Genomic DNA, 26,977 nt, shown 5'->3' on the forward strand with positions numbered 1-26,977 from the left:
ATTAATAATAAAAAAAATTTGATCAAAAAAAAAAACACTTTGGTTGCCTAAGGTTAAATTAATGATATACCAAATAGATGTAATATTATTATTATTATTATCGCCATCACGTTCACTTAACAACGGAGCCAAGATGTTTGTAGTTTTTTTTTAAGTGAATCTCCTTTCTCCAGTGGTCCCTAGTTTCCAGGGGTGGGAATCACCAGTTTCTTCACGATACGATATCGATTCTTGGGACAACGATACGATATGTGCCGATATCACAAAGTCTGCCATGATACGATACGATTCAGGTGCCTGCGATCGATATGAGACGATATCATAAGCCCATTTAACACAATCAGTAACATTTAGATCAACTCAAAAAAGGCAATGAAAATAAAGAAAAAATTATTTAGCTCTTCCAGACATTTCAATGAAAAACAATCTATTGTTTTTAATATAAATAGACCTCCTGTTCACTGTAAACTTTGTAAAGTGCCACGTTCTGAGATATATTGAGCTTTAAACTTGAAATAACCATGGTTATTTAAGCACGCATTCAGCGTGCTTAACCACGCTGAATGAGTTAAGCAGTGGTCGTTAACCTCTTAAGCCCTAGCCAGATTTTTATAAACTCTTATTTCGCTAATAACGCTTAAAATCATTGGTAAACAAACGTAGTGCTGAAAATATACAATCGTACTGCCGTTTTGATAGCATTATGGTCTTTACTCTTGGCTACATTTGAAAAAGAAACGAATGAATTAATACGGACTGTATTGATCTATTTATAACGTGAAATAAATCTCAACCCGGTGCGTGTCCAGTGTGTATGTGTAGTGCGTGTAATGTCTGTCCAGTGTGTATGTGCATCCAGTGTGTATGTGTAGTGTGTCCAGTGTGTAATAAATGTGTAGTGTGTGTCCAGTGTGTATGCGTGTACGTGTAATGTGTCCAGTGTGTATGTGTAGTGTGTCCAGTGTGTACGTGTAATGTGTCCAGTGTGTATGTGTAGTGTGTCCAGTGTGTATGTGTAGTGTGTCCAGTGTGTATGTGTAGTGTGTCCAGTGTGTATGTGTAATGTGTCCAGTGTGTATGTGTAGTGTGTCCAGTGTGTACGTGTAATGTGTCCAGTGTGTATGTGTAGTGTGTCCAGTGTGTATGTGTAGTGTGTCCAGTGTGTATGTGTAATGTGTCCAGTGTGTATGTGTAGTGTGTCCAGTGTGTATGTGTAGTGTGTCCAGTGTGTACGTGTAATGTGTCCAGTGTGTATGTGTAGTGTGTCCAGTGTGTATGTGTAGTGTGTCCAGTGTGTATGTGTAGTGTGTCCAGTGTGTATGTGTAATGTGTCCAGTGTGTATGTGTAGTGTGTCCAGTGTGTATGTGTAGTGTGTCCAGTGTGTATGTGTAATGTGTCCAGTGTGTATGTGTAGTGTGTCCAGTGTGTAATAAATGTGTAGTGTGTGTCCAGTGTGTATGCGTGTACGTGTAATGTGTCCAGTGTGTATGTGTAGTGTGTCCAGTGTGTATGTGTAGTGTGTCCAGTGTGTATGTGTAGTGTGTCCAGTGTGTATGTGTAATGTGTCCAGTGTGTATGTGTAGTGTGTCCAGTGTGTATGTGTAGTGTGTCCAGTGTGTATGTGTAGTGTGTCCAGTGTGTATGTGTAGTGTGTCCAGTGTGTATGTGTAGTGTGTCCAGTGTGTATGTGTAGTGTGTCCAGTGTGTATGTGTAGTGTGTCCAGTGTGTATGTGTAGTGTGTCCAGTGTGTACGTGTAATGTGTCCAGTGTGTATGTGTAGTGTGTCCAGTGTGTATGTGTAGTGTGTCCAGTGTGTATGTGTAGTGTGTCCAGTGTGTATGTGTAATGTGTCCAGTGTGTATGTGTAGTGTGTCCAGTGTGTATGTGTAGTGTGTCCAGTGTGTATGTGTAGTGTGTCCAGTGTGTATGTGTAGTGTGTCCAGTGTGTATGTGTAGTGTGTCCAGTGTGTATGTGTAGTGTGTCCAGTGTGTATGTGTAGTGTGTCCAGTGTGTATGTGTAGTGTGTCCAGTGTGTATGTGTAATGTGTCCAGTGTGTATGTGTAGTGTGTCCAGTGTGTATGTGTAGTGTGTCCAGTGTGTATGTGTAGTGTGTCCAGTGTGTATGTGTAGTGTGTCCAGTGTGTATGTGTAGTGTGTCCAGTGTGTATGTGTAGTGTGTCCAGTGTGTATGTGTAGTGTGTCCAGTGTGTATGTGTAGTGTGTCCAGTGTGTATGTGTAGTGTGTCCAGTGTGTATGTGTAGTGTGTCCAGTGTGTATGTGTAGTGTGTCCAGTGTGTATGTGTAGTGTGTCCAGTGTGTATGTGTAGTGTGTCCAGTGTGTATGTGTAGTGTGTCCAGTGTGTATGTGTAGTGTGTCCAGTGTGTATGTGTAGTGTGTCCAGTGTGTATGTGTAGTGTGTCCAGTGTGTATGTGTAGTGTGTCCAGTGTGTATGTGTAGTGTGTCCAGTGTGTATGTGTAGTGTGTCCAGTGTGTATGTGTAGTGTGTCCAGTGTGTATGTGTAGTGTGTCCAGTGTGTATGTGTAGTGTGTCCAGTGTGTATGTGTAGTGTGTCCAGTGTGTATGTGTAATGTGTCCAGTGTGTATGTGTAGTGTGTCCAGTGTGTATGTGTAGTGTGTCCAGTGTGTATGTGTAGTGTGTCCAGTGTGTAATAAATGTGTAGTGTGTCCAGCCAAGGTGACGATTCAACTGCATCGATTTGAAAATGTAAGAAGCGATTATAAAAAAAAATATATATATATATACATCAGCCACATTTGTGTATATTTTGTGGGGGGAATTAACTGATCGAAAATGTATCAAAATCACATCGTGGTCAAATGAAGATATTTCATGATGCATTGAATCGTTGCCTGAAGAATCGTAATCGAATCGAAGGGGTCGAATCGTTACACCCCGTGTCCCCACTGTGTATGTGTAGTGTGTGTCCACTGTGTATGTGTAGTGTGTGTGCATGCGTGTCCTGTGTGTGTGTGAGGGCTTACCATGCTGGGCAGGGTGAGGTAGGACAGGATGGCCAGTAGGATGACCACACACGCTGTGATGAAGTAACCAAAGGCACTGTCCTGCAGCGCTGCACCAGCTACACACAGACACACACACACACACACCACACACTTTATCTCAAGCTCACTGTAAATGAGGACTGAACCTCAATGATGTTGTACAATCTTGTCATTGACAATTACGTCACAGCAAACCCCATGATTTTTTTTTTTAGACACCAAACCAGTGAGTCTATGTCCTGAACGATGTTGGCATGTTGTCAAGGATTATTATTTATTTTTTATTAACCTTATTTACCCAGGGTGGGTTCTCTGAGCACGGATGCTCTTTTTCAGGAACGCCCTGCTTCACATTCACACCTGGGAGCTGCCCAGTACAACCACAGTCTGACACCTGGGAGCCGCCCAGTACAACCACAGTCTGACACCTGGGAGCTGCCCAGTACAACCACAGTCTGACACCTGGGAGCTGCCCAGTACAACCACAGTCTGCCACCTGGGAGCTGCCCAGTACAACCACAGTCTGACACCTGGGAGCTGCCCAGTACAACCACAGTCTGACACCTGGGAGCTGCCCAGTACAACCACAGTCTGACACCTGGGAGCTGCCCAGTACAACCACAGTCTGCCACCTGGGAGCTGCCCAGTACAACCACAGTCTGACACCTGGGAGCTGCCCAGTACAACCACAGTCTGCCACCTGGGAGCTGCCCAGTACAACCACAGTCTGACACCGTTGGCCACTGAGCAACTCCACTGGAGCAGTTGGGGGTTAAGTGCCTTGCTCAAGGGCACTTCAGCGGTTGGTGTCGAGGGGATGGGAGAGAGTTATTCATTCACTTCCCCAGCCCAGATTTTTTCCTGCCGGTCCGGGGGATCGAACCAGCGACCTTCCGGTCACAAACCCGCTCCTCTAACCATTAGGCCCCCGCTGCCCCTGAAGTAGCACACATGCATTTGTAGGAAGCGAGAGACGTACTAGCCAGGGCGCAGATCATGGAGAGGGCGGCGAAGGTGCCCGCCAGGCCCTGTCCACTCATGATGGGGGTGGTGTAGGAGGCGGGCAGCATCCCTGCCAGGCCAAACAGACTGCCCTGCAGCACGGCCCCGAACGCTGGAGGAGAGAGAGGGGGGCACAGCGTTACAGAGAGAGGGGGGCACAGCGTTACAGAGAGAGGGGGGCACAGCGTTACAGAGAGAGGGGGGCACAGGGTTACAGAGAGAGGGACACAGCGTTACAGGTCATTATTATTAAAGGTCATTGTATGTAAAGTTTCACTTGAAAAGGGACGCCTTTGTTAGAGCGATGCTCTGTTGTACGTTAGAACTTTGTAAAGAAACTCAAAGTATTAAGAGCGATACACTGCTCTGTTATATATTTATTGAACAATTTTATCACACTTTTTACCGTCTGTTCCATTTTATTATTTTTTGCCTATTTTAAACTGAATCAAACCGCACTTTTTTTACTATTCTATTTTATTATTTGTATTACTGAAAAACTGTGATTTACCTTACCTTGCTACCTCTCTATCTTTTTGTATTTAATTTTTTATGCTCGCTTATGCCTGTATTTTTTACTGTTGTGAAGCACTTTGAACTGCAATTTCTGTATGAAAAGTGCTATATGAAGTTATTATTATTACAGAGAGAGGGGCACACAGCGTTACAGAGAGAGGGGCACACAGCGTTACAGAGAGAGGGGCACACAGCGTTACAGAGAGAGGGGCACACAGCGTTAGGCCAGGTGGAGGCACTCATTACCACATTTCAACTGATCGAAGAGACAGTAGGGCTGGGAGGTGGACTGAATATGAGCCCATGTTAAACCTGAATCCTCTCTTTCTGTTGTGAAGAGGACATGTGATCAACTTCTACATCCGATTAATATACGTCCTCTTCACAACAGAACGATGAGGTTATGGTTAACGTTTAGCAAAAATGCCCCTTTAAGGTATACCGTCATGGATCGGTATACAGGTATGGGTTTTTACAATCGTCATCAACAATTATTTACAAAATGTATTTTTAGACGTGAAGCAGCATCTCTGACTCGCTCTCACTCTCTAGGGCTTGGCAATTTGGTCCAAATATGATATTTCTAATGTTTTCCTTATTCCAGTGCAACGTCCAAACTCAACTCATCACTCAGTAACTCACACAGCCTCTGCTCCTAGCGGCAGTACGCTGGAGGAGCACTTTGCATCTATGGCACTATGTCCTCGTTTAAAAAAGGTATCCAGTGGAGTTTTCTATATAGTTTTCTATGTGTATTTATTGTGTTCTGCGTCACCCCTGTAATCGTAAGAACACGTGATGGATGGTTTCCAGGATGCCTGTTCCCATTAAATCCACTAGTGGTAAAAAAAAAACTCCATTGGACACCATCTAAAATACTTTCCTTGCAACAGTATTATAAAGGTTTGGGGATCAAAACAAAATGAAAATATAGCCTTTTTAATTATTTTTTTTTTTGAAAAGAATCATATTTTTACCATCTAAAATACTTTCCTTGTAACAGTATTATAAAGGTTTGGGGATAAAAACAAAATATACCCTTTTTAATAAATTTTATTTTTAATATTTTTTGAAAAGCATCATATTTTGACCAAATTGCCAAGCCCTAGAGAGAGAGCGAGAGAGATAACAAAACTCAAACAAATAGATGCTTTTACGTAACCATTATTGTTCCCATCACTCCCAAAACCAGTTCCCACGAGGGGCCTCTACCTCCACGAGATAAAGAGCAGGTGTAGCCAGACGGGGGTCTCGACAAACAGTTTGGGAACGTGCCGTGCCTTCCTCTGTACATCTCATTGTTGAAAATGTGTCTGGGAAGAGGCAGCTTCGGTGTTTCCAAGAAACCTAGTAGTGTAAGTGAAAGACCCCCGCAGTGCGCGCCTGCCTGCCTAAAAGAGCCCCGCAGAGGAATGTGCCGATATCAATATCAAAGCATTCGGGGTCACAACGTCCTCCCCTCTAAACCAAACAGAATGAGCCGTTCCTCTGCCCAAGTGTAGGGGTCAGGACCGACCCAACGGGGATAAGGAGGGGGGGGTGAGCTTATCCCTGCTGCTCCCGGAGTCATTCTAAATAAACCAAAGTGGTTAAACTGAAGAATCTGTGTTCTATAGCTCAGTATGGCACTAGGGAACCATGTGTGTGTGTGCCCATGATTTGTTCATATTCTCTATACACTTACTTGTACACTTGCATATAAGCCATAGCTCTGTATGACAGCATTAACTGAATAATTTCAGGTAATTAACATTACTTATTACATGGCGTTTTAACATTCGCCGAAATGCTTGATTGTGATTGGTCAATAGCCCCCCGACAGCGGTGAATTCTTTTTCGATAACCACCGGTGATTATTGTTTTTCGCAGCTGTTCGCAATCAAGCCCACTGACACATTGCATCAGTGCAGCCAATCAGACACACCTGCCGGCTGCACTGACAGCGGAGTGTGTGTGACGATGACAGCGGAGCCAGAACAGAACTGCGTCTGCATTTGATCTCGTCTTGTCGATGTAAAATGAATTAGGTATATTGTTAGTAAGTTAGCCATGTAATAAGCGGGATAATGTATAGCTATACTCGATCATTGTCGCAAAATAATTGACCTTCACTGACGTTTAAAACACCTCGGCGAGGCGCCTCTGTATTTTAAACTCTGTGTCGGTCAATTATTTTGCGACAATGACCTCGTAGCCATACATTATCCCTTACATATATCTTGTTGTGGAATTAACACAACATTATGCATACTTTTGACAATAAATAAAATCAGAATTTGTTCTTACTTGCTGGGTAAATAAAGGTTATAGAAATGTAAAAAAATATATATATAAATTATATTTGTGAAAACCGATATCACATTTTAATGCCAATATCGGCCGATAATATCAGTAGGCCGATCATATCACTGCTACCATACTGCCTTTACACCTGTATCACTGTACATATTAATACTACAACTCTGTACATACATCCGATTAGCACTACACTCAGCAGTACTCATTAGTATATTTTGTACCCAGTTTAAATCCCCTGTACATTGTACATTACTGCACTTTACCGTTACATTTGCACTCCGTTTAGATGCCAAACTTCTCATCATTGTACTGTACTTGTGCTGTATGACGACAACACATTTTCATCTAATCTAATATGCCTATGATCTCTTCTTCTGTGCTGCAGTGTGTATCGATTATGTGTTGTGTTTTTGAGTGATATTACTTGCCTGCTCTCATTTGTGGTCAACGTGGGCTGTTTCTATAAACATGCTTTCTGAATAAATAAATGCGACTTGAGATGCAACTGGACTTCCTGAAGACACTCACAGTTGATGCAGATGATCTTGATCATGGTGAGCGAGAAGAAGGGCAGCGGCGCCACGTCCACCTTCACCAGCACGGCCGTCATCATGAACACCACCAGGATCACCGTCAGACTGCCGGAGATACGCAGCTTCTGAGGGATCCTGAACGGGACGTGACATCAGTACAAATATTATAAAACATAATACTATTAACACCAAGTATTTTAAAAGGTCCTTGACGGCAATATTGCGCAAATCGTGGAACCTCCTGAGATTTGGTTAACAATGTGGACCGGAGGGGGGGGGGGGGGGGGGGGGGGGTCTACGAGGTCATCGCTGTGGTGACGGTACATGCACTCTGTTCTTAGATCCGCTCGGTAACTGAAACAAGTGGTTGGCCTGGAGATCCGAGCATGCCGTCCACACTATGCAGACCCCAGGTAGTATGGTAAAGCTTTTTATATCAACTCAATCAGCTGATGGACATTTCTCGATTCCAAGATGCATCGCGATGCGGACGATTCTGCATAGATTTATTTTTATTACATTTTTTTACCCTCTTGCTAGCTTCCATGTTATTTTACAATGTAGCGCTTTGGGATTTGCTCCACAACTATAAAGCGCCCTACAAATCTAATGTATTATTATTATAGTATCATTAACTCTTTGGACGCCACGCAGTTGAGCATCGTTTGTACTTACCACGCCGACGCTCTAAAAGATAGGAATACGTGGCGGTGTTTGCAGGGCTATAACTATATTCTATATTATAGCTATGGATACAATACTATGGCCCATTTGACATCAACTATCTATCGTTCAATATGTGTTTAAAGAAATAATTTTCTCATCCATACATTCCCGTTTTATACCGTGGTGAATATGACTATAGTTTGAGTAATCCTGTCTAATCCCAGAAAACGGCACTATGCAGCAATATGGTCATTTCACTAAAAACGTTGCCGTTTCTCGCCTGGACACGCTACTATTTCAAAAATCAAATCTATATTATCTGTATTATGTTTCATCATGAATGCATGAGAGGTGGGGGGGGGGGGTCGTTTTTTGATGCTTTGATAGTCACCAACGGCACACGTTGTGGAGTAACATTACACACATATATTGTGATCGAGGTGAAGTCATGGTTGGATCACAGCAGGATTGATACCATATAGGCCTTACCTTCACTAGGATGTACCCCAAAAAGAATATTCCAATTATCTGATCGCGAGTCCCAGTATTGGTGTCGATCGTGTCGCCAACATAATCCGCCACACATCATGCACCGGGAGCATTTCACGCTTCTCAATCCGATCGGGACAACCGCTCCAATTGCGCGACAATGAAAAGTCCGACCGGAGACTTTTGATCGACGCACAGGCCAAGATATAATGTTTCAAAGGGTGCTCGATACTGCCACCTGGGTGGATGAGGCCGGTATTGCACTTTGGCATTCTCAGGATGATTCCCCATGTTAACCCCGAGTCTGTGTGCTATGTAATGAATGGAAATATCTAATAAAAGAAATAACGATGAAAACCCGACTATACTCTGGTCTGGCGCTGAACGGTTGGCGAGTTAACCCGACTTTACTCACGCTGATTGAATTAAAGCTAGTGCTCCGGTCATGCATCCACTCAACTCATAGAAGATACAGCATCAGGCTATTCTAAAAGTATTGATACCAATACTGATACTAATAAAAAAAAAAAAAAAGTATTGAACCGTTTTTAACAGCTGGGTATCGAGATACCTTTCTAGTATCATGCAACACTAGTAAAGACATTTATTTTGACACTGATTTAAGAACTTTCTAAATAAAAGTTAATTTATCCGACTGCTTGTATTAATTAATGAAAAAGTTGCCATGTGCAGTAATATAAATTATAAAATTGAGGATGTAATATATTATTGAGCTGCATCGAGATGCATCGTAGAATCTAATCGTGGACAGCTGAATCGTAATCGAATCGTGAGGCCAGTGAAGATTCACAGCTCTACAGTCATTTGTTTGGCCAATTATAAAAGAAAAAAATGGAATAAGTGCATCAGATTTGGGTTATTTTGTTTCTTTAAAAAGGAAAAAAAAATTAGAAAAAAAATCTAGACGAAAAAGCATAGACAAGAGCCCTGGTTGATCTTTAGTAGAGGGTGGGAGGAGAAGCTGAGGAGGAGAGGTAGAGAGAGGACCCACGGGAGATGAGAGCAGATGTGTAGAGAAGAAACGAGAAAGAGAGAGAGAGCCCTGAAGGCAAGGGAGAAGAGCGGATGGGAGGGAGGAATGACACGGGGGTCTGAGAAGAGGAGGAGGATGATCAAGGAGGAGGAGAAGCGTAGAGATGGAGGGAGCAGAGGAGATGAAGAACATTCCTGGGTGTGTCCGTTCGAGGGGAGGGGGGGGGTCACCCGCGGTCGAGCCTGTAACCCCCTGATCTCTCTCCCTCTTTATCCAACTCTTGATTAAAGCAAACATAGCGGAGGCATTCGGCTACATACAGTCCACAGGGTCACGCAACCTCGGCACGGAGGAGAGGTGGGGAGGTGGGGAGAAGAGGTGGGGAGAGGAGGTGGGGAGAGGAGGAGGGGAGAGGAGGTGGGGAGGTGGGGAGAGGAGGTGGGGAGGTGGGGAGAGGAGGTGGGGAGAGGAGGTGGGGAGAGGAGGTGGGGAGAGGAGGTGGGGAGAAGAGGTGGGGAGAGGAGGTGGGGAGAGGAGGTGGGGAGGGGAGGTGGGGAGAAGAGGTGGGGAGAGGAGGTGGGGAGAAGAGGTGGGGAGAGGAGGTGGGGAGGGGAGGTGGGGAGAAGAGGTGGGGAGAGGAGGTGGGGAGAAGAGGTGGGGAGGTGGGGAGAGGAGGTGGGGAGAGGAGGTGGGGAGAAGAGGTGGGGAGAGGAGGTGGGGAGAGGAGGTGGGGAGAGGAGGTGGGGAGAGGAGGTGGGGAGAGGAGGTGGGGAGAAGAGGTGGGGAGGTGGGGAGAGGAGGTGGGGAGAGGAGGTGGGGAGAAGAGGTGGGGAGAGGAGGTGGGGAGAAGAGGTGGGGAGGTGGGGAGAGGAGGTGGGGAGAGGAGGTGGGGAGAGGAGGTGTGGAGAGGAGGAGGGGAGAGGAGGTGGGGAGGGGAGGTGGGGAGAGGAGGTGGGGAGAGGAGGTGGGGAGAGGAGGAGGGGAGGGGAGGAGGGGAGGGGAGGAGGGGAGGGGAGGTGGGGAGAGGAGGTGGGGAGGGGAGGTGGGGAGAGGAGGTGGGGAGAGGAGGAGGGGAGAGGAGGAGGGGAGGGGAGGTGGGGAGAGGAGGTGTGGAGAGGAGGAGGGGAGGGGAGGTGGGGAGAGGAGGTGGGGAGAGGAGGTGGGGAGAGGAGGAGGGGAGAGGAGGAGGGGAGGGGAGGTGGGGAGAGGAGGTGGGGAGAGGAGGTGGGGAGAGGAGGAGGGGAGGGGAGGAGGGGAGGGGAGGAGGGGAGGGGATGACAGGATGGTTCATCTGGAGAGAGCAGTGATGGGTCCTGTTGTCGGGGACGTTACTGGGAGGTTTAGGCTACATGTTAACCGAGGACAAAGGTATGTTATATTTGAGTAGAGTCGTCCCGATTCAGTAGTAATGAATCAGTGAATAACTGAAGCTCCATTCTTCCCGCACGCCAAGTTTCAATGTGACAGTATGCAGCTCTATAAGACACTGTACCTCTGGTGGATGAAGCATGTATCTCTCTGAGACACTGTACCTCTGGTGGATGAAGCATGTATCTCTATAAGACACTGTACCTCTGGTGGATGAAGCATGTATCTCTATAAGACACTGTACCTCTGGTGGATGAAGCATGTATCTCTATAAGACACTGTACCTCTGGTGGATGAAGCATGTATCTCTATAAGACACTGTACCTCTGGTGGATGAAGCATGTATCTCTATAAGACACTGTACCTCTGGTGGATGAAGCATGTATCTCTATAAGACACTGTACCTCTGGTGGATGAAGCATGTATCTCTAAAAGACACTGTACCTCTGGTGGATGAAGCATGTATCTCTATAAGACACTGTACCTCTGGTGGATGAAGGAGTTCAGGCAGGTGAAGATGAGCAGAGGCACCATGGCACACAGGGTCATCACATTGTTGAACTTGGACTCCAGCACGTTGCGAGTGTCCCCTCCCTCCGCTGTCCCGTTGGCCGTCTGATTGTCCTTCAGCCTGCTGGTGAAGTACTGTGGGGAGGGGGGATGGGGGAGATGGATTCGGGACATTAAACTTGATCGTCCCGTCTCATGAAGCGTCTTCACAAGTCAGGCAGGAGGCGACTAGCACGTTAACCTCTTAAGCCCGGAGCCCTATTTTCTGAAAATCCGCCTAAAATACAAGAGAAAGTAGGCCGGAGACAATATAAGGATGTAAAGCTACCCGAGACCCAGCCATATAAGCCCCCCCCCCCCCCCCCCCCCGCCCCCCCCCATGCCTCTAAAGGGTCATTCAATGTTAATTCCCTCTGAATAATGAACTTTTTGAGGAGTTAACGCCTCGCTGCCCAAAGGCATGCTGGGGGATTATAGGGGCTATTCCATTACTATGAAAACACTCGGCCAGGTCAGTCATCCTAAGTGGAACCAGGTGGTTCGGTAAGGAAGCGTAAACAAACAATCTCTCTCATCTCTAAATTAACAGACTTCCACCTTTTGGCCTTCAGGAGACTTTAACCCAGAGGCTACAAACATCCTGCTGTTCAAACGGCTTCTTCCTCAGCGATAAACAGTCATAATTTTTTAAACATTTTAAACATTTAAAAAAGGCGTGTTGCCTGAGGGGGGGGGGGGGGGGGGGGTTACCATCGTTGCCGTCATGAAGAAATTCCATGGCAGGAGGGTTCCCAAGCCCAGGATGAAGAAGACTATCCACACTGCGTTGTACCTGGAGAGAGAAACACACAGTTATCATGAAGGCTATAACCTCGGCTAAAGTCAGGGGAGGAAATTAGGCCACTTTACTGGCCAAATGCTAGTATTTTTTACGTTTGGCTGGTAAAAAAAATCAGATACCCGCCAGTTGGCTGGTAAGCCAAAAAGTTAGTTTCCTCCCCTGCTGGCGAGTATACAAAAAAATAAAAAACATTCTGCAATCACTGCACTGGCAAACGGTGCGCGTCTTCTGAGTGTTCGCTTTAGTTGACAGTGCCACGAGAGCACTGCACAAGACCACCCGCGGACATATAATGTTTAATAAACGTTTGCGCAGTACTGGCCAACCCGCGGACATATAATAATAAAAGTCCCGCGGTACTAGGCTAGCCATCAGGAGCACTCGCAAACAGATAACGTTAAACACAGCAGAAGATGGAAAACAGACAGACTGACCAACGGGGAACTGCATCCAACCCTAGTACAACCCTCGAGTATAAGTTACTAAGGACACATTTAAATCACAGAGGTGTAATGTTAGTCTACTGGAACTGTATACAGTGGTTAGCTTCTAGTTAGCGTTTTAGCTATAGCTGCTTGCTAGCTAACGTTAGCCCTGTGTGCTCAAAGCAGCCAGCTAGGTGTATCTGTTATGACTATAATGTTTCCAAAAAAGCACCGGACTACGACGTAAGGTTAGACATTTTATTTCATGCTCAAAAGCCCCTGGCTTGCACATCGCAGTCACGAAAGGGGCTAGCTCAACCAGTGCACTGTGCACAACAGCACACCAACCCAACTGACGTTACCACAACACTTGACGGTACTTCACAGCACTGTCGTAAGACCACCGTGCTGTCTTAAAGGCACAGTGTGCCTACCCAGATGCATACACAACATTGACGCGGCTTGACATACAAAGAAGTAATTATCACAATTAGCGAATTTTTTTGTCTGGTAAAAAATCTGTTTGGCTGGTAAAAAAAATCAGATACTCTCCAGTTGGCTGGTAAGCCAAAAAGTTAGTTTCCTCCCCTGACTAAAGTCATACTATGTTATACCTAGGGGGGGGTGTAACGATTCCACCTCACAGCGATTCGATTACGATTCTTCAGGCAACGATTCAATGCATCATGAAATCTCTTCATTTGACCACGATTCGATACATTTTTTATTCATTTTCTATCAGTTAATTCCCCAAAACATTTTGAATACACAAATGTGGCTGGGGGAACTGATTCACTCAGCATGAATAGACTATGTAAGGGATAATGTATAGCTCCGAGGTCATTGTCGCAAAATAATTGACCGACAGAGTTTAAAATACCGAGCCGCCTCGGCGAGGTGTTTTAAACGTCAGTGAAGGTCAATTATTTTGCGATGATGACCGAGTATAGCTATACATTATCCCGCTTATTACATGGCTAACTTACTAACAATATACCTAATTCATTTTACAAAATCGACAAGACGAGATAATGCAGACGCAGTTGTTCTGTGGCTCTGTCAGCCCAAATAAAGTGATTATTATTATCGCCGGCAGCCCGGCAGGTGTGTCTGATTGCACTGAAACAGTGTGCGTCAGTGGGGCTAAGCCGCTTGATTACTCCAGCTGCGAAAAACAATAATCACCGGTAGTTATCGAAAAATAATTCACCGCTGTCGGGGGCTATTGACCAACCACAATCAAGCATTTCGGCGAATGTTAAAACGCCATGTAATAAAGGTCAATAAAAACAAGACCAAAAAATAAATAATTTTTTTTTAATTCATTTCGATTATAATCGATTCCAACATATTCAAATCGATGCATCGAATCGAACACATTAGAATCGATGCATCGTTACACCCCTAGTTATACCACATCTTTCTTTAATTGCCTATAGTTATTGCATTGCCTATATATCTACCCTGCCCATACCTCCCCTCCCCCATGCAGCTTTGACGCCCAAATTTCCCCAAGGGGATCGATAAAGGAATATCTTACACATGTATAGACAAATCTAACACTCTTGCTACGGTCTTATCCCATATACTGGTAATATAAATGATATAGAACAATACTAAACTCTGGACTGGCGAAGTACAACACTGTGGCTGCAGCTGCTCATATCGAGTGACAACAAATGTTTGAAAAAAGGGGAATGCCACCAATTTTAAGAATTCACATGTGCGAGTGTGGGGGTAGGCTAGTTGTAGAGCCCAGCTGCAGACGGGAAGAAACCGTTCTGGCGTGAGGTTTTGGTCCCGATGGACCGCAGCCTCCTGCCAGAGGGAAGTGTTTCAAAGAGACCATGTCCAGGGTCAGCAGGTCTCACTAAAACGTCCATGATACCACAAAACATATCACTAAAACGTCCACAAAACGTCCCACTAAAACGTCCACTAGGGACCACAAAACGTTCCTACTAAAACGTCCCACTAAAACGTCCACTAGGGGGGGGGGGGGGGGGGGTACTATCAAGAATGAACGAGAGTAAACGTGCATATAGAGAGGAACGGTTTCTCTTTTGTTGGCAAACATTCTGAAGAAACACAAGTTGCAGTAATGAGGGACGGTGGAGATCACATCACATCACAGCCCATTAAAAACAGCTCACTTGTCCCGAGGTGCAGTGATGGCAGTCATCGTCTCAGCTCCGCAGTCAGAGGGGCACGTCTTCAATCAGGATCTGCTGGCACCAGGTCTGAAATCACAGACAGCATATCGATCACTGAGGCTGCCGATGATGATGTGTTATTATTATTTAGTGCGTCCAGCGATCACTTCTCCTTTTGTATGGAGAGGTTTCCACACGCGTGTTCTCCCCATTCAATTCTAAAACCATCCCATGACTTTTACATGACTTCAGACTAAAGTTCCATGACTGGGTTTCTGCAGCGTACTTCACTTCATGTCATTGTTAACCCTTTCACCACCGCACTACCCAACGGCGACAGTCGGTTGTGTGATAGTGAAGGGTTAACATTCTGTCGTGTGGCAGTGAAAGGGTTAAGTGTGCTGTGAAAGCGTCACTGTGACGACAACAACAACGGGGTAACTAACTACAATATCATGAAACACATGCGTTGTATTATAGGCTTTATACTAGGGGTGGTTCTCTTACTCCCATCCCTGGAAAGGCTTTTCATCATAACAATGACATCACAGTCCATTATACATGTGTTGTGCATAGGGATGGGTACCGAATTCGGTACTTTTGAGGTACCGAACCGAAACACGTCAGTACTACCGAGTATCGAATCAAGTGAGAAACCGGAAAAAAAATAAAAAAAATAAAATATTTTTTATTAACTTTTTTTTTTTACTTTTTTTTTTTTTTTTTACTTTTTTCTTTTCATGTCAACGTTCACACGCACAATATATGCTTACCTAGGATTTGACTTGATTCAACAACAAAGCAGTCGGAGCAATGACAAGCCGAAAACTGTCGAAATTGTAGTTATTTGAAGTTTGGATTTTTTTTTCACGACTGAGGTAGGTAAATAAAATTTCTTGAGACTAAAGTACAGAAAAAAGGTACCGTTGGGTACCGGTATCGATTCACAGGTACCGGTACCGGTATCGGTTCAAATGTGAAAGGTACCCATCCCTAGTTGTGCATGTGGGTATGTTGCCTAATTCATAGCAATATACGTGCATGTGTCCATAGGCGTGTGTGTGTGTCCGTATGCATGCATTAGGGATGGGAATTGTCTGTCTGCAATGCATGTTTGTCCATGCGTGTCTGTTCCTCCATCTGTGTGTGTACATGTCCAAGTGCATGATCAGTGATAAATGATTTATTGATTACTTTACTGAAACATATGACTGGCCGAAAGTGGTTTTGCGCTTTATTGAAACTTTCATATACAGGTGCAGCTCAATAAATTTGAATATCGTGGAAAAGTCTATATATTTAGCTGTATTGATGCAGTCATTTGTGCAAAAGGAGCCCCAACCAAGTACTGAGTGAACATACATGAACACACTTTTCAGAAGGCCGACATTTCTATATACAAAAGAAAAATACATCTATTTTAAATTTTTTATTGGTGATACAGACTTTTGGGCTTTCATGAGCTGTAAGACATAATCATCAAAATAAAGGCTTGAAATATTTCACTTTGTGTGTAATGAATCTATAATCTACGAGAGTTTCGCTTTTTGAATTGAATTACTGAAATAAAATAACTTTTCCACGATATTCTAATTTATCGAGCTGCACCTGTACATAACATTACATATCATTTATGTATTTTCGAATCGACAAATGGTAACCGTATGACCATGATGAATCTTAAAAACCATAAATATTTTTTTTTATTACTTTTCCTAAAGCTTATGGGTATTTCATAACTTTCCAAAAAAACATTTCCAGGCCTGGAAAACATTTTCAAACTTCCACAGGATTTTCATGACCTGTATATTTATTTTATAGCCATCAGTTTCATAAATAATCCAATAAGGGCCAAGCGGATGCAGATAGGCTACATCATTTATGATAAATGTTTACATTTTTATGACGAGTCATATACTATAATATTATATTAGTGTAGCCTAATCTTTATCTGCAACTGTGAAGAAAAACCCCATTGGTTTAAACTGAATGAATAGACACAAATATATATATATGGGGGCAGCGGTGGCCTAATGGTTAGAGAAGCGGGTTTGTGACCGGAAGGTCGCCGGTTCGATCCCCGGGACCGGCAGGAAAAATCTGCTGCTGAAGTGCCCTTGAGCAAGGCACTTAACCCCCAACTGCTCCAGTGGAGTTGCTCAGTGGCCAATGGTGTCAGACTGTGGTTGTACTGGGCAGCTCCCAGGTGTCAGACTGTGGTTGTACTGGGCAGCTCCCAGGTGTCAGACTGTGGTTGTACTGGGCAGCTCCCAGGTATGAATGGAACTGTGTGAATGTGAAGCAGGGTGTAGCTGAGAGCATCTGTGCTCAGAGAACCTACCCTGGTAAATAAAGGTTAAACAAACAAACAATATATTTAACATTGCTGCTACTACACTCTTCTGGGCAGACGTTCCACTAGACATGGGAACATTGCTGCTACTACACTCTTCTGGGCAGACGTTCCACTAGACATGGGAACATTGCTGCTACTACACTCTTCTGGGCAGACGTTCCACTAGACAGGGGAACATTGCTGCTACTACACTCTTCTGGGCAGACGTTCCACTAGACATGGGAACATTGCTGCTACTACACTCTTCTGGGCAGGCGTTCCACTAGACATGGGGAACATTGCTGCTACTACACTCTTCTGGGCAGACGTTCCACTAGACATGGGAACATTGCTGCTACTACACTCTTCTGGGCAGACGTTCCACTAGACATGGGAACATTGCTGCTACTACACTCTTCTGGGCAGACGTTCCACTAGACATGGGAACATTGCTGCTACTACACTCTTCTGGGCAGGTGTTCCACTAGACAGGGGAACATTGCTGCTACTACACTCTTCTGGGCAGACGTTCCACTAGACATGGGAACATTGCTGCTACTACACTCTTCTGGGCAGACATTCCACTAGACATGGGAACATTGCTGCTACTACACTCTTCTGGGCAGACGTTCCACTAGACAGGGGAACATTGCTGCTACTACACTCTTCTGGGCAGACGTTCCACTAGACATGGGAACATTGCTGCTGCTACACTCTTCTGGGCAGACGTTCCACTAGACATGGGAACATTGCTGCTGCTACTACACTCTTCTGGGCAGACGTTCCACTAGACATGGGAACATTGCTGCTACTCCACTCTTCTGGGCAGACGTTCCACTAGACATGGGAACATTGCTGCTGCTACACTCTTCTGGGCAGGTGTTCCACTAGACATGGGAACATTGCTGCAGGGATTTGCTGCCGTTCAGCCACAAGAGCATTAGTGAGGTCGGGGGCGATGATGTTGGCCGATTATTAGGCCTGGCTCGCATTCGGTCGGCATTCCAATCCCCCCCCCAAAGGTGATGGGGTTGATGTCAGGGCTCTACGGGGCAATCTAGTTCAGTGGTTCTCAACGTGGGATGGAGGAACCCCCAGATGTCCTTGGGGGGGGGGTCCCCATAAAAATGGGGAATAGTTTAATTTGATTATTATTTCATTCACTAAATGTTTAGCTCAATGATCAAATGTACAGAGTGACTATTCTGATCATAGGTTTCACTCTATGGTCGACTGTAATCTCCCACCCTAGTTATGGAATTCTGGACTTAAAATCATGTCCAATAAAGCTACGTCTTCTCAGATATATGGACCAGAGAATAAATCAAATCAAATGGGGGTCCGTGGCCCAGATTGAAGATGTTGACAGTTTGACATAATTTGAGGTTGAAAAAAAGGTAATAAATCACAATACTATCGTATCGTGACTTAAAGGAAAATTTGCTTATTTGCCATCTACCCTGGAGTTAGACAAGAAGATACATACCTTTTTCTTCTCTGTGCATGCAGTAGGAGTAGGAAGACGTTGGGAACTAGGCTAATGGAGGAACCTACTTCCAGTGACTGACGCTAAGCTAGGCTAACGGTGCGTGTCTCCCTACTCCTACTGCATGCAGAGAGAAGAAAAAGGTATGCATCTTCTTGTCCAACTCCAGGGTAGATGGCAAATAAGCTAATTTCCCAAAATGTTGGAGTTTTCCTTTAAGTAACACAATAACATTGTATCGTGGGGTCTCTGGTGCAGATTCATGACATGATAAAAAAGGTTGGTCTAGTTCTTCCACACAGACGTTGACAAACAGAACTCACTTAGCGCATGGGGCATAGGGCCTAACAAAAATAATGGTTGGTTTCAGGTTGCCGACCGACCCTGCCGATTTAGGTGCGACCCAATATATTTTATGAGTTTAAAAAAAATTATATATTAAAAAAAAAAAATCCGTTTTTTTTTTTTTTTTTTTTTTTAGAATAAAGTTTCATAGAAATCTTAGTCAAACATTTAGTATTATGGATATTAAACATGCTGGCAGAGTACATGCATCCATGTTGTTGTGAACATTTTAACCCTTTCACTGCCACACGACAGCCGGTTAACCCTTTCACTGTGACAATACAGAAGGTTAGCCCTTTACTATCACACAACCGACGGCGATGCTCCATCATTAGCATCATTAGCTCCGCGGAGCTAATGATGCTAATGATGGAGCATCGCCGTCGGTTGTGTGATAGTAAAGGGCTAACCTTCTGTCGTGTGGCAGTGAAAGGGTTAATTAAATAAAGAAATTCCCTATCCATAGTCGCCGTGGGAAAGAATAAAAAAAAAAAAAAAAAAATTCCCTACCTACCCATGGCCAAACTGACAACCAACCTGAAACCAACTATTATTTTTGTTAGGCCTAGTCACGCAGAAACAGGTAAGAAGAGCCTTCCCCAAACGGTTGCCATAACGTGGTAAAAACAGAACCATCTAGAATGTCACTGTATTGTATGCTGTATTGAGACCTTCCCTTTCACATGAACAGTCGCAGAACATTAAGTGTCTGCATACATTTAGTCATGTAGCAGTGTTACCCTTAACATAGGTGGGTGGGACCTGTGCAGAAACCCCTCTTGGGGTTGGACATTTTAAAAACACCAAAATCGATCACAATCCTTTTTATAGATTTTAATGAGGCCTGGGGCTTTCGATGGACGTCGACATTTCATAAAACTACACTACCCAGCTCACACAAGCCGCTGTCAAACCGGCAGCCGGGTAACGTGGAAAAAGAATAGACGTGATTTTCGTGATTATATCTCACGGGTCGAACAAACCTCAACGTTATTGCCATAAAATACAACGTATATCGTTTCTTTGCCTTTCTGTGAATGTCTAGGGGGGGGGGAAACATGTTGCAATCCGGTGAAAATTGGCAGAGCTATGGACATTATACAAAAGTAACTCTACTTAGTTAGGGCTGGGCGATATGGCCAAAAATGTTATCACGATATGATCATGTTTTCATATCACGATATCGATAATTATCGATATTGTTATCAGTATAACAAACAACAAATATACGTTTATTTTACAGCAATTCTTTGTCGTTGCCGCCATCTTTAGGCTGCGGTTACACTAGGGCCATTTAATTTAGTTTAATTTCGCTTTTCAGAACGCTGCGTATTGGCAGGCAAGTTAAGGGTTAAGTTAGACGTCGGTTTGTCTCGTCTACTATACATTAGGGGTGGGACGATACATCGATCCAGATCGATACATCGATGTAATTATCAACAATCGAATCGGATCGATGCGATGTAATAAGATCGATTCATATCGATACTCTTATTTTGAAAATCCTGTGGCGAGTCTCATATCTGCCCAAGAACAACAGCAGTAGCTCCGTGTGTGTAGATGTTACAGCATAGCATTCTCCCTTTCTGTGTGTGTGTGTGTGTGCGCGCGTCTTTGGAAAGACAAGATGAGGTCAGAGGAGTTTGATGTTTAAATGTTATTTAAACATAAACAATATAATACATAATAAATGTAGGCCTATACATGATCATGCAACATCAACAAATTGTTGTAGGAACGGTTTGGGAGAGGGAGGTTGTGAGTTTTGAGTTCCAAAAAATGTAGCTTAAAGTTTAAAGCTCAATATATAAAAACGTGGCACTTTACAGTGAACAGGAGGTCTATTTGTATTAAAAACAATAGATTGATTTTCCTTTAAATGTCTGGAAGAGCTCAAAAATACAAATGTCAAATGATATTTTCATTACCTTTTTTTTGTTGATCTAAATGTTACCGATTGTGTTAAATGGGCATATGATATCATCTCATATCGATCGCAGGCACCTGAATCTAATCGTATCGTATTGTATCGTGAGAGACTTTGTGATATCGGCAAATATCGTATCGTTGTCCAAAGAATCGATATCATATCGTATCATGATGAAACTGGTGATTCCCACCCCTACTATACATGTAGTACAATGCCAAAGCAGTAGGTGGCGATGTAGTTCAAACATGAAGGCCATTTTCAACCAATCAGAGGTTGAACGAGTCACTCCACATCCTGCTCAAAATCTCAGAAAGCCACCATCTTTATACCTCGCATGAGCCATTTAGCTACATAGCATTTATTTTTCAACAAGAAATAAAGTGCAATAAACAAAAACAGATACATTCACTGTGTTCTGCCTCATTTGTTGATGAAACAAAACTAACAACACAATTGACTACCAAGAGCGGAGTTTAGTCTCACAAAAAGATTGCTGATTTTGTTAGCTTATGTGCTAACGTGATTGGGATATGCCATTATAACAGTATAGCATTGTGGCTAGCAGCGTAGTAACATTAATGCTAGCAGAATAAATGGATGTAAACGTTATTTAACAGATTGCAGAATGGGTACAATACAATACGGCTCAACACAAAAAAAATTATCTACTTTTTCTCCCCCATTTTCTATTTTTCTCCCATCCCAATTTCGTATTTTTGTCCAATTCTACCCTCCCCTGTCTCGAACGCTGTTAGGCCATGCCTCCCACTGGCCGGCTGCAATGTGGACGAAGCCTTACATCACGTGTCCCCTCCGATACTCGAGGAGGCAGCCTAGGGCTGGGCGATAAGGAAAAAAATCATATCGCGATAACGATATGATAATGTTATCATATTTCTCGAAAGATAATTATCGAATTGTTATAAGTATAATTTTTTTTTTTTTTTTTTTTTAACAACAGATTTATGTTTATTTTGCAGCAATTCTTTGCTGTTGCCGCCATCTTTAGTGTTACATCCCCTCACACTCCAGTTCTCAGGCTGCAGCTGGTTTAAAAGTAAACCGGCTTCTCTGCTGGCTGTGGCTCCAGAGGAGTTGAACAGTTCTGGCTCTGCTCGTTTATTTTCGATCTTTTGGCGCTTTTTTGGTGGACAAACCACCACACATGTGCACCGTGACTCATGACTGGAGTCTAGTTCTGCTAGCACACATAGCCTACTGTGTACAGACGGTTTCAAACTGTATTTTAAATTAGAAAGCAAACAAAATAAATGGACAAGAGACAAATAAATCTCAATTTGGTCAGTATTGTCATTTGGACAAGCAAAGCCATTACTTTAAGTTGCAGGCAAGAAAGACAAGTCTGTCCACTGTCTCTGGTTTTAAAGCTGCCCTGTTGCAGGTCACAATAAAAAGTTTGATTTTTTTTTATCAATCGATATTGATTATTAAAATATATCGCGATAATTATCGTTATCGTTTCATCGCCCAGCCCTACTTACAGTAGATTTCATTCAGTCTTTGCTGCTCTGTAACGGGCGCCTGGTGGCACTAAATCCAGATTTAACTCTGCCAATGGAAAGAGGAGATTTGGCCCGATCCATAGATTTATGACATGGCCATAATAAGGTAATTTATAGGCCTGATATTCTATATTCATATTTCAAATTGCATGTGTCCGGATGGCAGAATTCAGTACTGTATCTACAAAAAAACCTGTAAATCATCTGCCCTTTATTCATTTGTTTAGATTTTTAGTACACTTGATCTCAGGTGCTGAATGAGCTCAGTGGCAATTTTCCACGTCTGGTCAAGTCAATGTTAGCATGGTGTTATTCACCATCAAAGATGAACAAAAATGTAAATGTATATTATCCTTTGGTTGGTTCATTACAATTTACTCAAGCATAGTAACGGACACAATATTTCGGACACTGGGAATACATTCCCAGAGGACTGGTCCATAGATAGTCCCAAGAACATGCAAATGGACCTTGTAGATGTGGAGCAATCTTGCATTTACTTGGGTATGTACCTTTAGGCGAATTCTCAGAAAATATTGTCAGGGCTTAAGAGGTTAATGTAAATTCTAAAGTTATAATTATGCCAATTTTATGCTAATTGTATGCCTACATCCCTGCTGTGAAGCACTTTGGGCTGCGATTCTTGTATGAAAGGTGCTATAATACAAATAACGTGTATTATTATAAGTGGGTGCAACACGCCTACCTCATGGGAGGAGGCGCTCACATCACCACACCCTCCACCCCGCTCACATCACCCCACCCCACCCTCCACCCCACCCCACATCACCCTCCACCCCGGCTCACATCACCCCACCCTCCACCCACCCGCTCACATCACCCCACCCTCCACCCACCCGCTCACATCACCCCACCCCCCACCCCGGCTCACATCACCCCACCCTCCACCCCGGCTCACATCACCCTCCCCTCCACCCGCCCACATCACCCCACCCCCCCACCCCGGCTCATATCTCAAGAGTTTACTTTTAATCATCTCATTCCCTACCATTTGCCCAGAGGATAAACCATTATCTGTATGAAGAAGCCCAGACCATAACACACAGGACAGTCAGAGAGGGAGTCTATTGGAGAAAGTCAACCGACGAGAACTAGGGCCACCCCCCTGATAATCAATTTATTGATTAGGCCTAATCGGCCGGTCGTCCAGGAATGTGTTCGATTTTCTGAAAAATTATAAGCACATCTCTCTGGTAAAGTATGATTTCTAAAAAGATGTTGTTATTGCATTATTGCTTGTTGATAGATTAACGTTAGTTGACAAAGTGCTCGACTATCAGTTGATCAAGATATTCTTCAGTCAAGAACAGCCCTAGTGAAGCCACAGACGACTTGGGTGTCCCCAGGCTCTCTACGCTTGTGTGTGTATACATATGCATGCGTGAGAACGAGGGCAAGAGAAGAGACAGGAGTCCGAAAGACGGATTGCATGTCCACGTACGCTGAAGTGCCATTTACCATAGGAGTATAGATTCCAGCCCATCAGATAGAACACAAACTCCCCACATACAAGATGTCACGGTAATGACTCCTATTCAGTGGGAAATTGCAGTCAATTTAGCACTGAGTAGCCTCTTGTTATGTTTGGTTCCCACAGATTGGGTTTGCCAGAGCACACAGACCACCTGACCCCAGGAACACACAGCAGTGTGATGAGTCTACAAGGCTGGAGAACAAGGGTCAAGGGGAATCTTCCCAGTAAACAGCCGCTATAAACACACACAGAGGGGCTGTAAAGACAACGAGGAAGACCGTAGAAGTTTGTGCGAATTGAATTATTCAGCGATTGGATGGCGAGCACTGCCGGTTCAGAAATGGCTCAGCATCAAGCCATACAGCCGCTAATCCCTAGGTCTCTACCCTCTAGTTTGTGGTTGTAAAGTTTTGTGAGGCTGCGATTATCCTCGAGGTCAAAATAGCTCATTTTATGCAGTGAGGTAGTTTCTCACTACAATGAAATGGCTACTATTGGGAATAACGTCATCACACATGAATACAATTGGGCTCATTGGATCCACAAGCTTTCCGTTGAGTCTCAGCTTTGCAGTCACACCCAATTCATGCAATTCCAAGAGCGTTTAGGGACCCCGATATGAAGAAATATTCAAATTTAGAATAGGCTAAATGAAAACCTTCATACTGCATGGAGAAAAACGGCATGGTTTTTGCCCAAAACTGCATGGGATTAGCATATAGCGGTCATGTCTATAAAGGAGACTCTTGGGTACCCATAGAACCCATTTTTATTAAGATATCTTGGAGGTAAGAGGTCAGGGGAGCCCTTTGAAAATAGCCATGCCAAAATATTTGCCTAAATTTGGAGCATTATTTAGCCCCCTTTCCGACAAGCTAGCATGACATGGTAACTTTAGAAGTGAGCCGCTACAGCTGTCCTCGTGTGCATGCCGCCTCCTAGGGGCTACCGGTCCCCATCCCTCTTTCCACTAGGTGGCAGTGTGGTGTAGGGATGGGCACCGAATCAGGTACTTTTAAGGGTACCGACCGAATCACGTCAGTACTACAGAGTACCGATTCACGCAAGATCCACCGGCGCCACATTTCGGCACTGTACAATTTTTTATTATTATTATTATTTTAATTTATTTTTGTCCGATGACGTCAGCGTTTTGTTTACCGTGAAACAAAACCTATGAAGTGTGCCGCACGTTCACATTCAACAAAGCAGTCGGGCAATGGCAAGCCGAAAACGGTTGCAAGTGTTTATTATGTAAATGTAAATATTATATATAATTAACAAATTGTTCTAAATAAATAATAAATTATTTGAAGTTTGAAAAAAATTAATTACAACTGAGGTAGGTAGATTACATTTTTAGAGACTAAAGTACCGGGAAAAAGGTACCGTTGGGTACCAGTATCGATTCAAATGTGAAAGGTACCCAACCCTATATGGTATAAAGTGCAGTGTCCAACCACGATTGAATCTCAAATGAGGAATAGGCAGCATCATCTTGCCTCTAAAGTTGTGGAAATCCATAGGCTGTACTGTGCAGATAGGAACCGCTCGAACTTCCGGCTTCGACATGGGTGGTCGCATTTTACGCAGCTCCCGGCTTAACCAACGCAACAGAACAACAACAAAGTATTTTGCGCATTTTCTACTTTCCCTCCTGTGGATTATGGACTTGTACCTGAATTCACCATTTAAACAACAACTCCAGACAGAAGTGGAGGGTAGCCAAAACGTAAAACAGCAGTCCCATTGCGACTTCCATTTGTTAACGGGCTCGGAGAGGAAGCATCCAGCCTTCGTAGCCACGGCTATCCACACAGTACTTTGCGAATCCGGAACGCAAGAAATTACCCCCGACAGGCAAGTTTGATAGGAAATCAATGTTTCTATTATATTTGCTCATGTCAGGTGACATACACCAGAACCCGGGACCCGTCATGAACCGGAACCAGAGACGACAGTTAGGTCTGCTGACCCAAAAAGCTGCGGCTAGCATCGCTAGCACAACAGGATAACTGATACCTACACAGACGCGGCGGCGGCTGGCGACATGATCAACGGCAACATTCCTCCACTACCACCTCTACAAAAGAACCCACGAGAGGCCACAGCGAGAAGGTTCACAATCGAGGCGCCCAGCACGTCGCGGGACCAAAAGAGCGAGGCATCGCCCGATGGCCGGCGAGCTAGAGTTAATGTGGCTAACATCAATGGACAAAGGACCCAGAAAGTTAACGGGGCTAACAACAATGGACATAGGACTAGAGATGTTCCGATACCATTTTTCCCTTTCCGATCCGATTCCGATACCTAAGCTTTGGGTATCGGCCGATACCGATATTTATCCGATACCAGTGCATAAAAAAAAATTAAAAAAAAAATTTATATAAATTATACTTTTTTTTTTTTTTTTTCAGATACTGTTATACTGTTTTTTAGTAATAACTAGAACGTATGGTATTTATTCAACAACAGGTGATTGTATAGATTTGTATTAGTATCATTAATCAATGAGTATGGGCTGCAGCACTGCAGATATACCCTACTCCAATGATCCACACGGACATTAAACGGTGTTGCACTCGCTACTCAGTGGCTCTGCAGATATACCCTATTCAGTCTGTAAACTAGTGGCAGATAGAACGTTCATGTTGTGGTTTTTGATGCAAAATGAATATTCAACATTCTCTTTTGAAACTCCGCCTCAGACTCTTATCCTTTGGCACTTGCTGTACTTTGCTTGCAGGTCTGCAGCCATTATTGCTGGATTATGTGAATAGCACCAACTTTAGACACGGTAACGTTATCAAGCTAAGCTAACTGACCTAGCTCGCCTTCCCGCATTGACATTAAGATAACGTTAGTAATAGTCAGCTAACGCTAGTCCGTAGCTACTTAACTTAAATACAATTCACCGTGGGTGCATTATTGTTGATAGACGGTCACGGACAGTGTTAGGTCCTGGAGAAAGGACAGGCGATCATCTGATTTGATGTAACGTTAAAAGCGGATGTTGTTCCAACTAGCTATCTTTCC

The 26,977-nt window shown here is 44.0% G+C and overlaps 1 protein-coding gene across 1 annotated transcript in view; it reads right to left on the bottom strand.

The window, feature by feature from the left end:
- Window positions 1-26,977, bottom strand: part of slc29a1a (solute carrier family 29 member 1a) — a 98,495-nt gene that overhangs the window by 38,771 nt on the left and 32,747 nt on the right. The window contains exons 2-7 of the mRNA XM_084321345.1: window positions 14,828-14,914; window positions 12,159-12,240; window positions 11,383-11,543; window positions 7,377-7,516; window positions 4,012-4,146; window positions 3,012-3,109 (exon numbers count right to left, since the gene is read on the bottom strand). Coding sequence (XP_084177471.1) covers window positions 3,012-3,109; window positions 4,012-4,146; window positions 7,377-7,516; window positions 11,383-11,543; window positions 12,159-12,240; window positions 14,828-14,856 — 645 coding nt within the window. The 5' untranslated portion in view covers window positions 14,857-14,914. The remainder of the gene's footprint in view (window positions 1-3,011; window positions 3,110-4,011; window positions 4,147-7,376; window positions 7,517-11,382; window positions 11,544-12,158; window positions 12,241-14,827; window positions 14,915-26,977) is intronic.

This window comes from Notolepis coatsorum, assembly GCF_963971535.1.
Source record: "Notolepis coatsorum genome assembly, chromosome: 9".
NCBI classification, from domain to species: Eukaryota; Metazoa; Chordata; class Actinopteri; order Aulopiformes; family Paralepididae; genus Notolepis; species Notolepis coatsorum.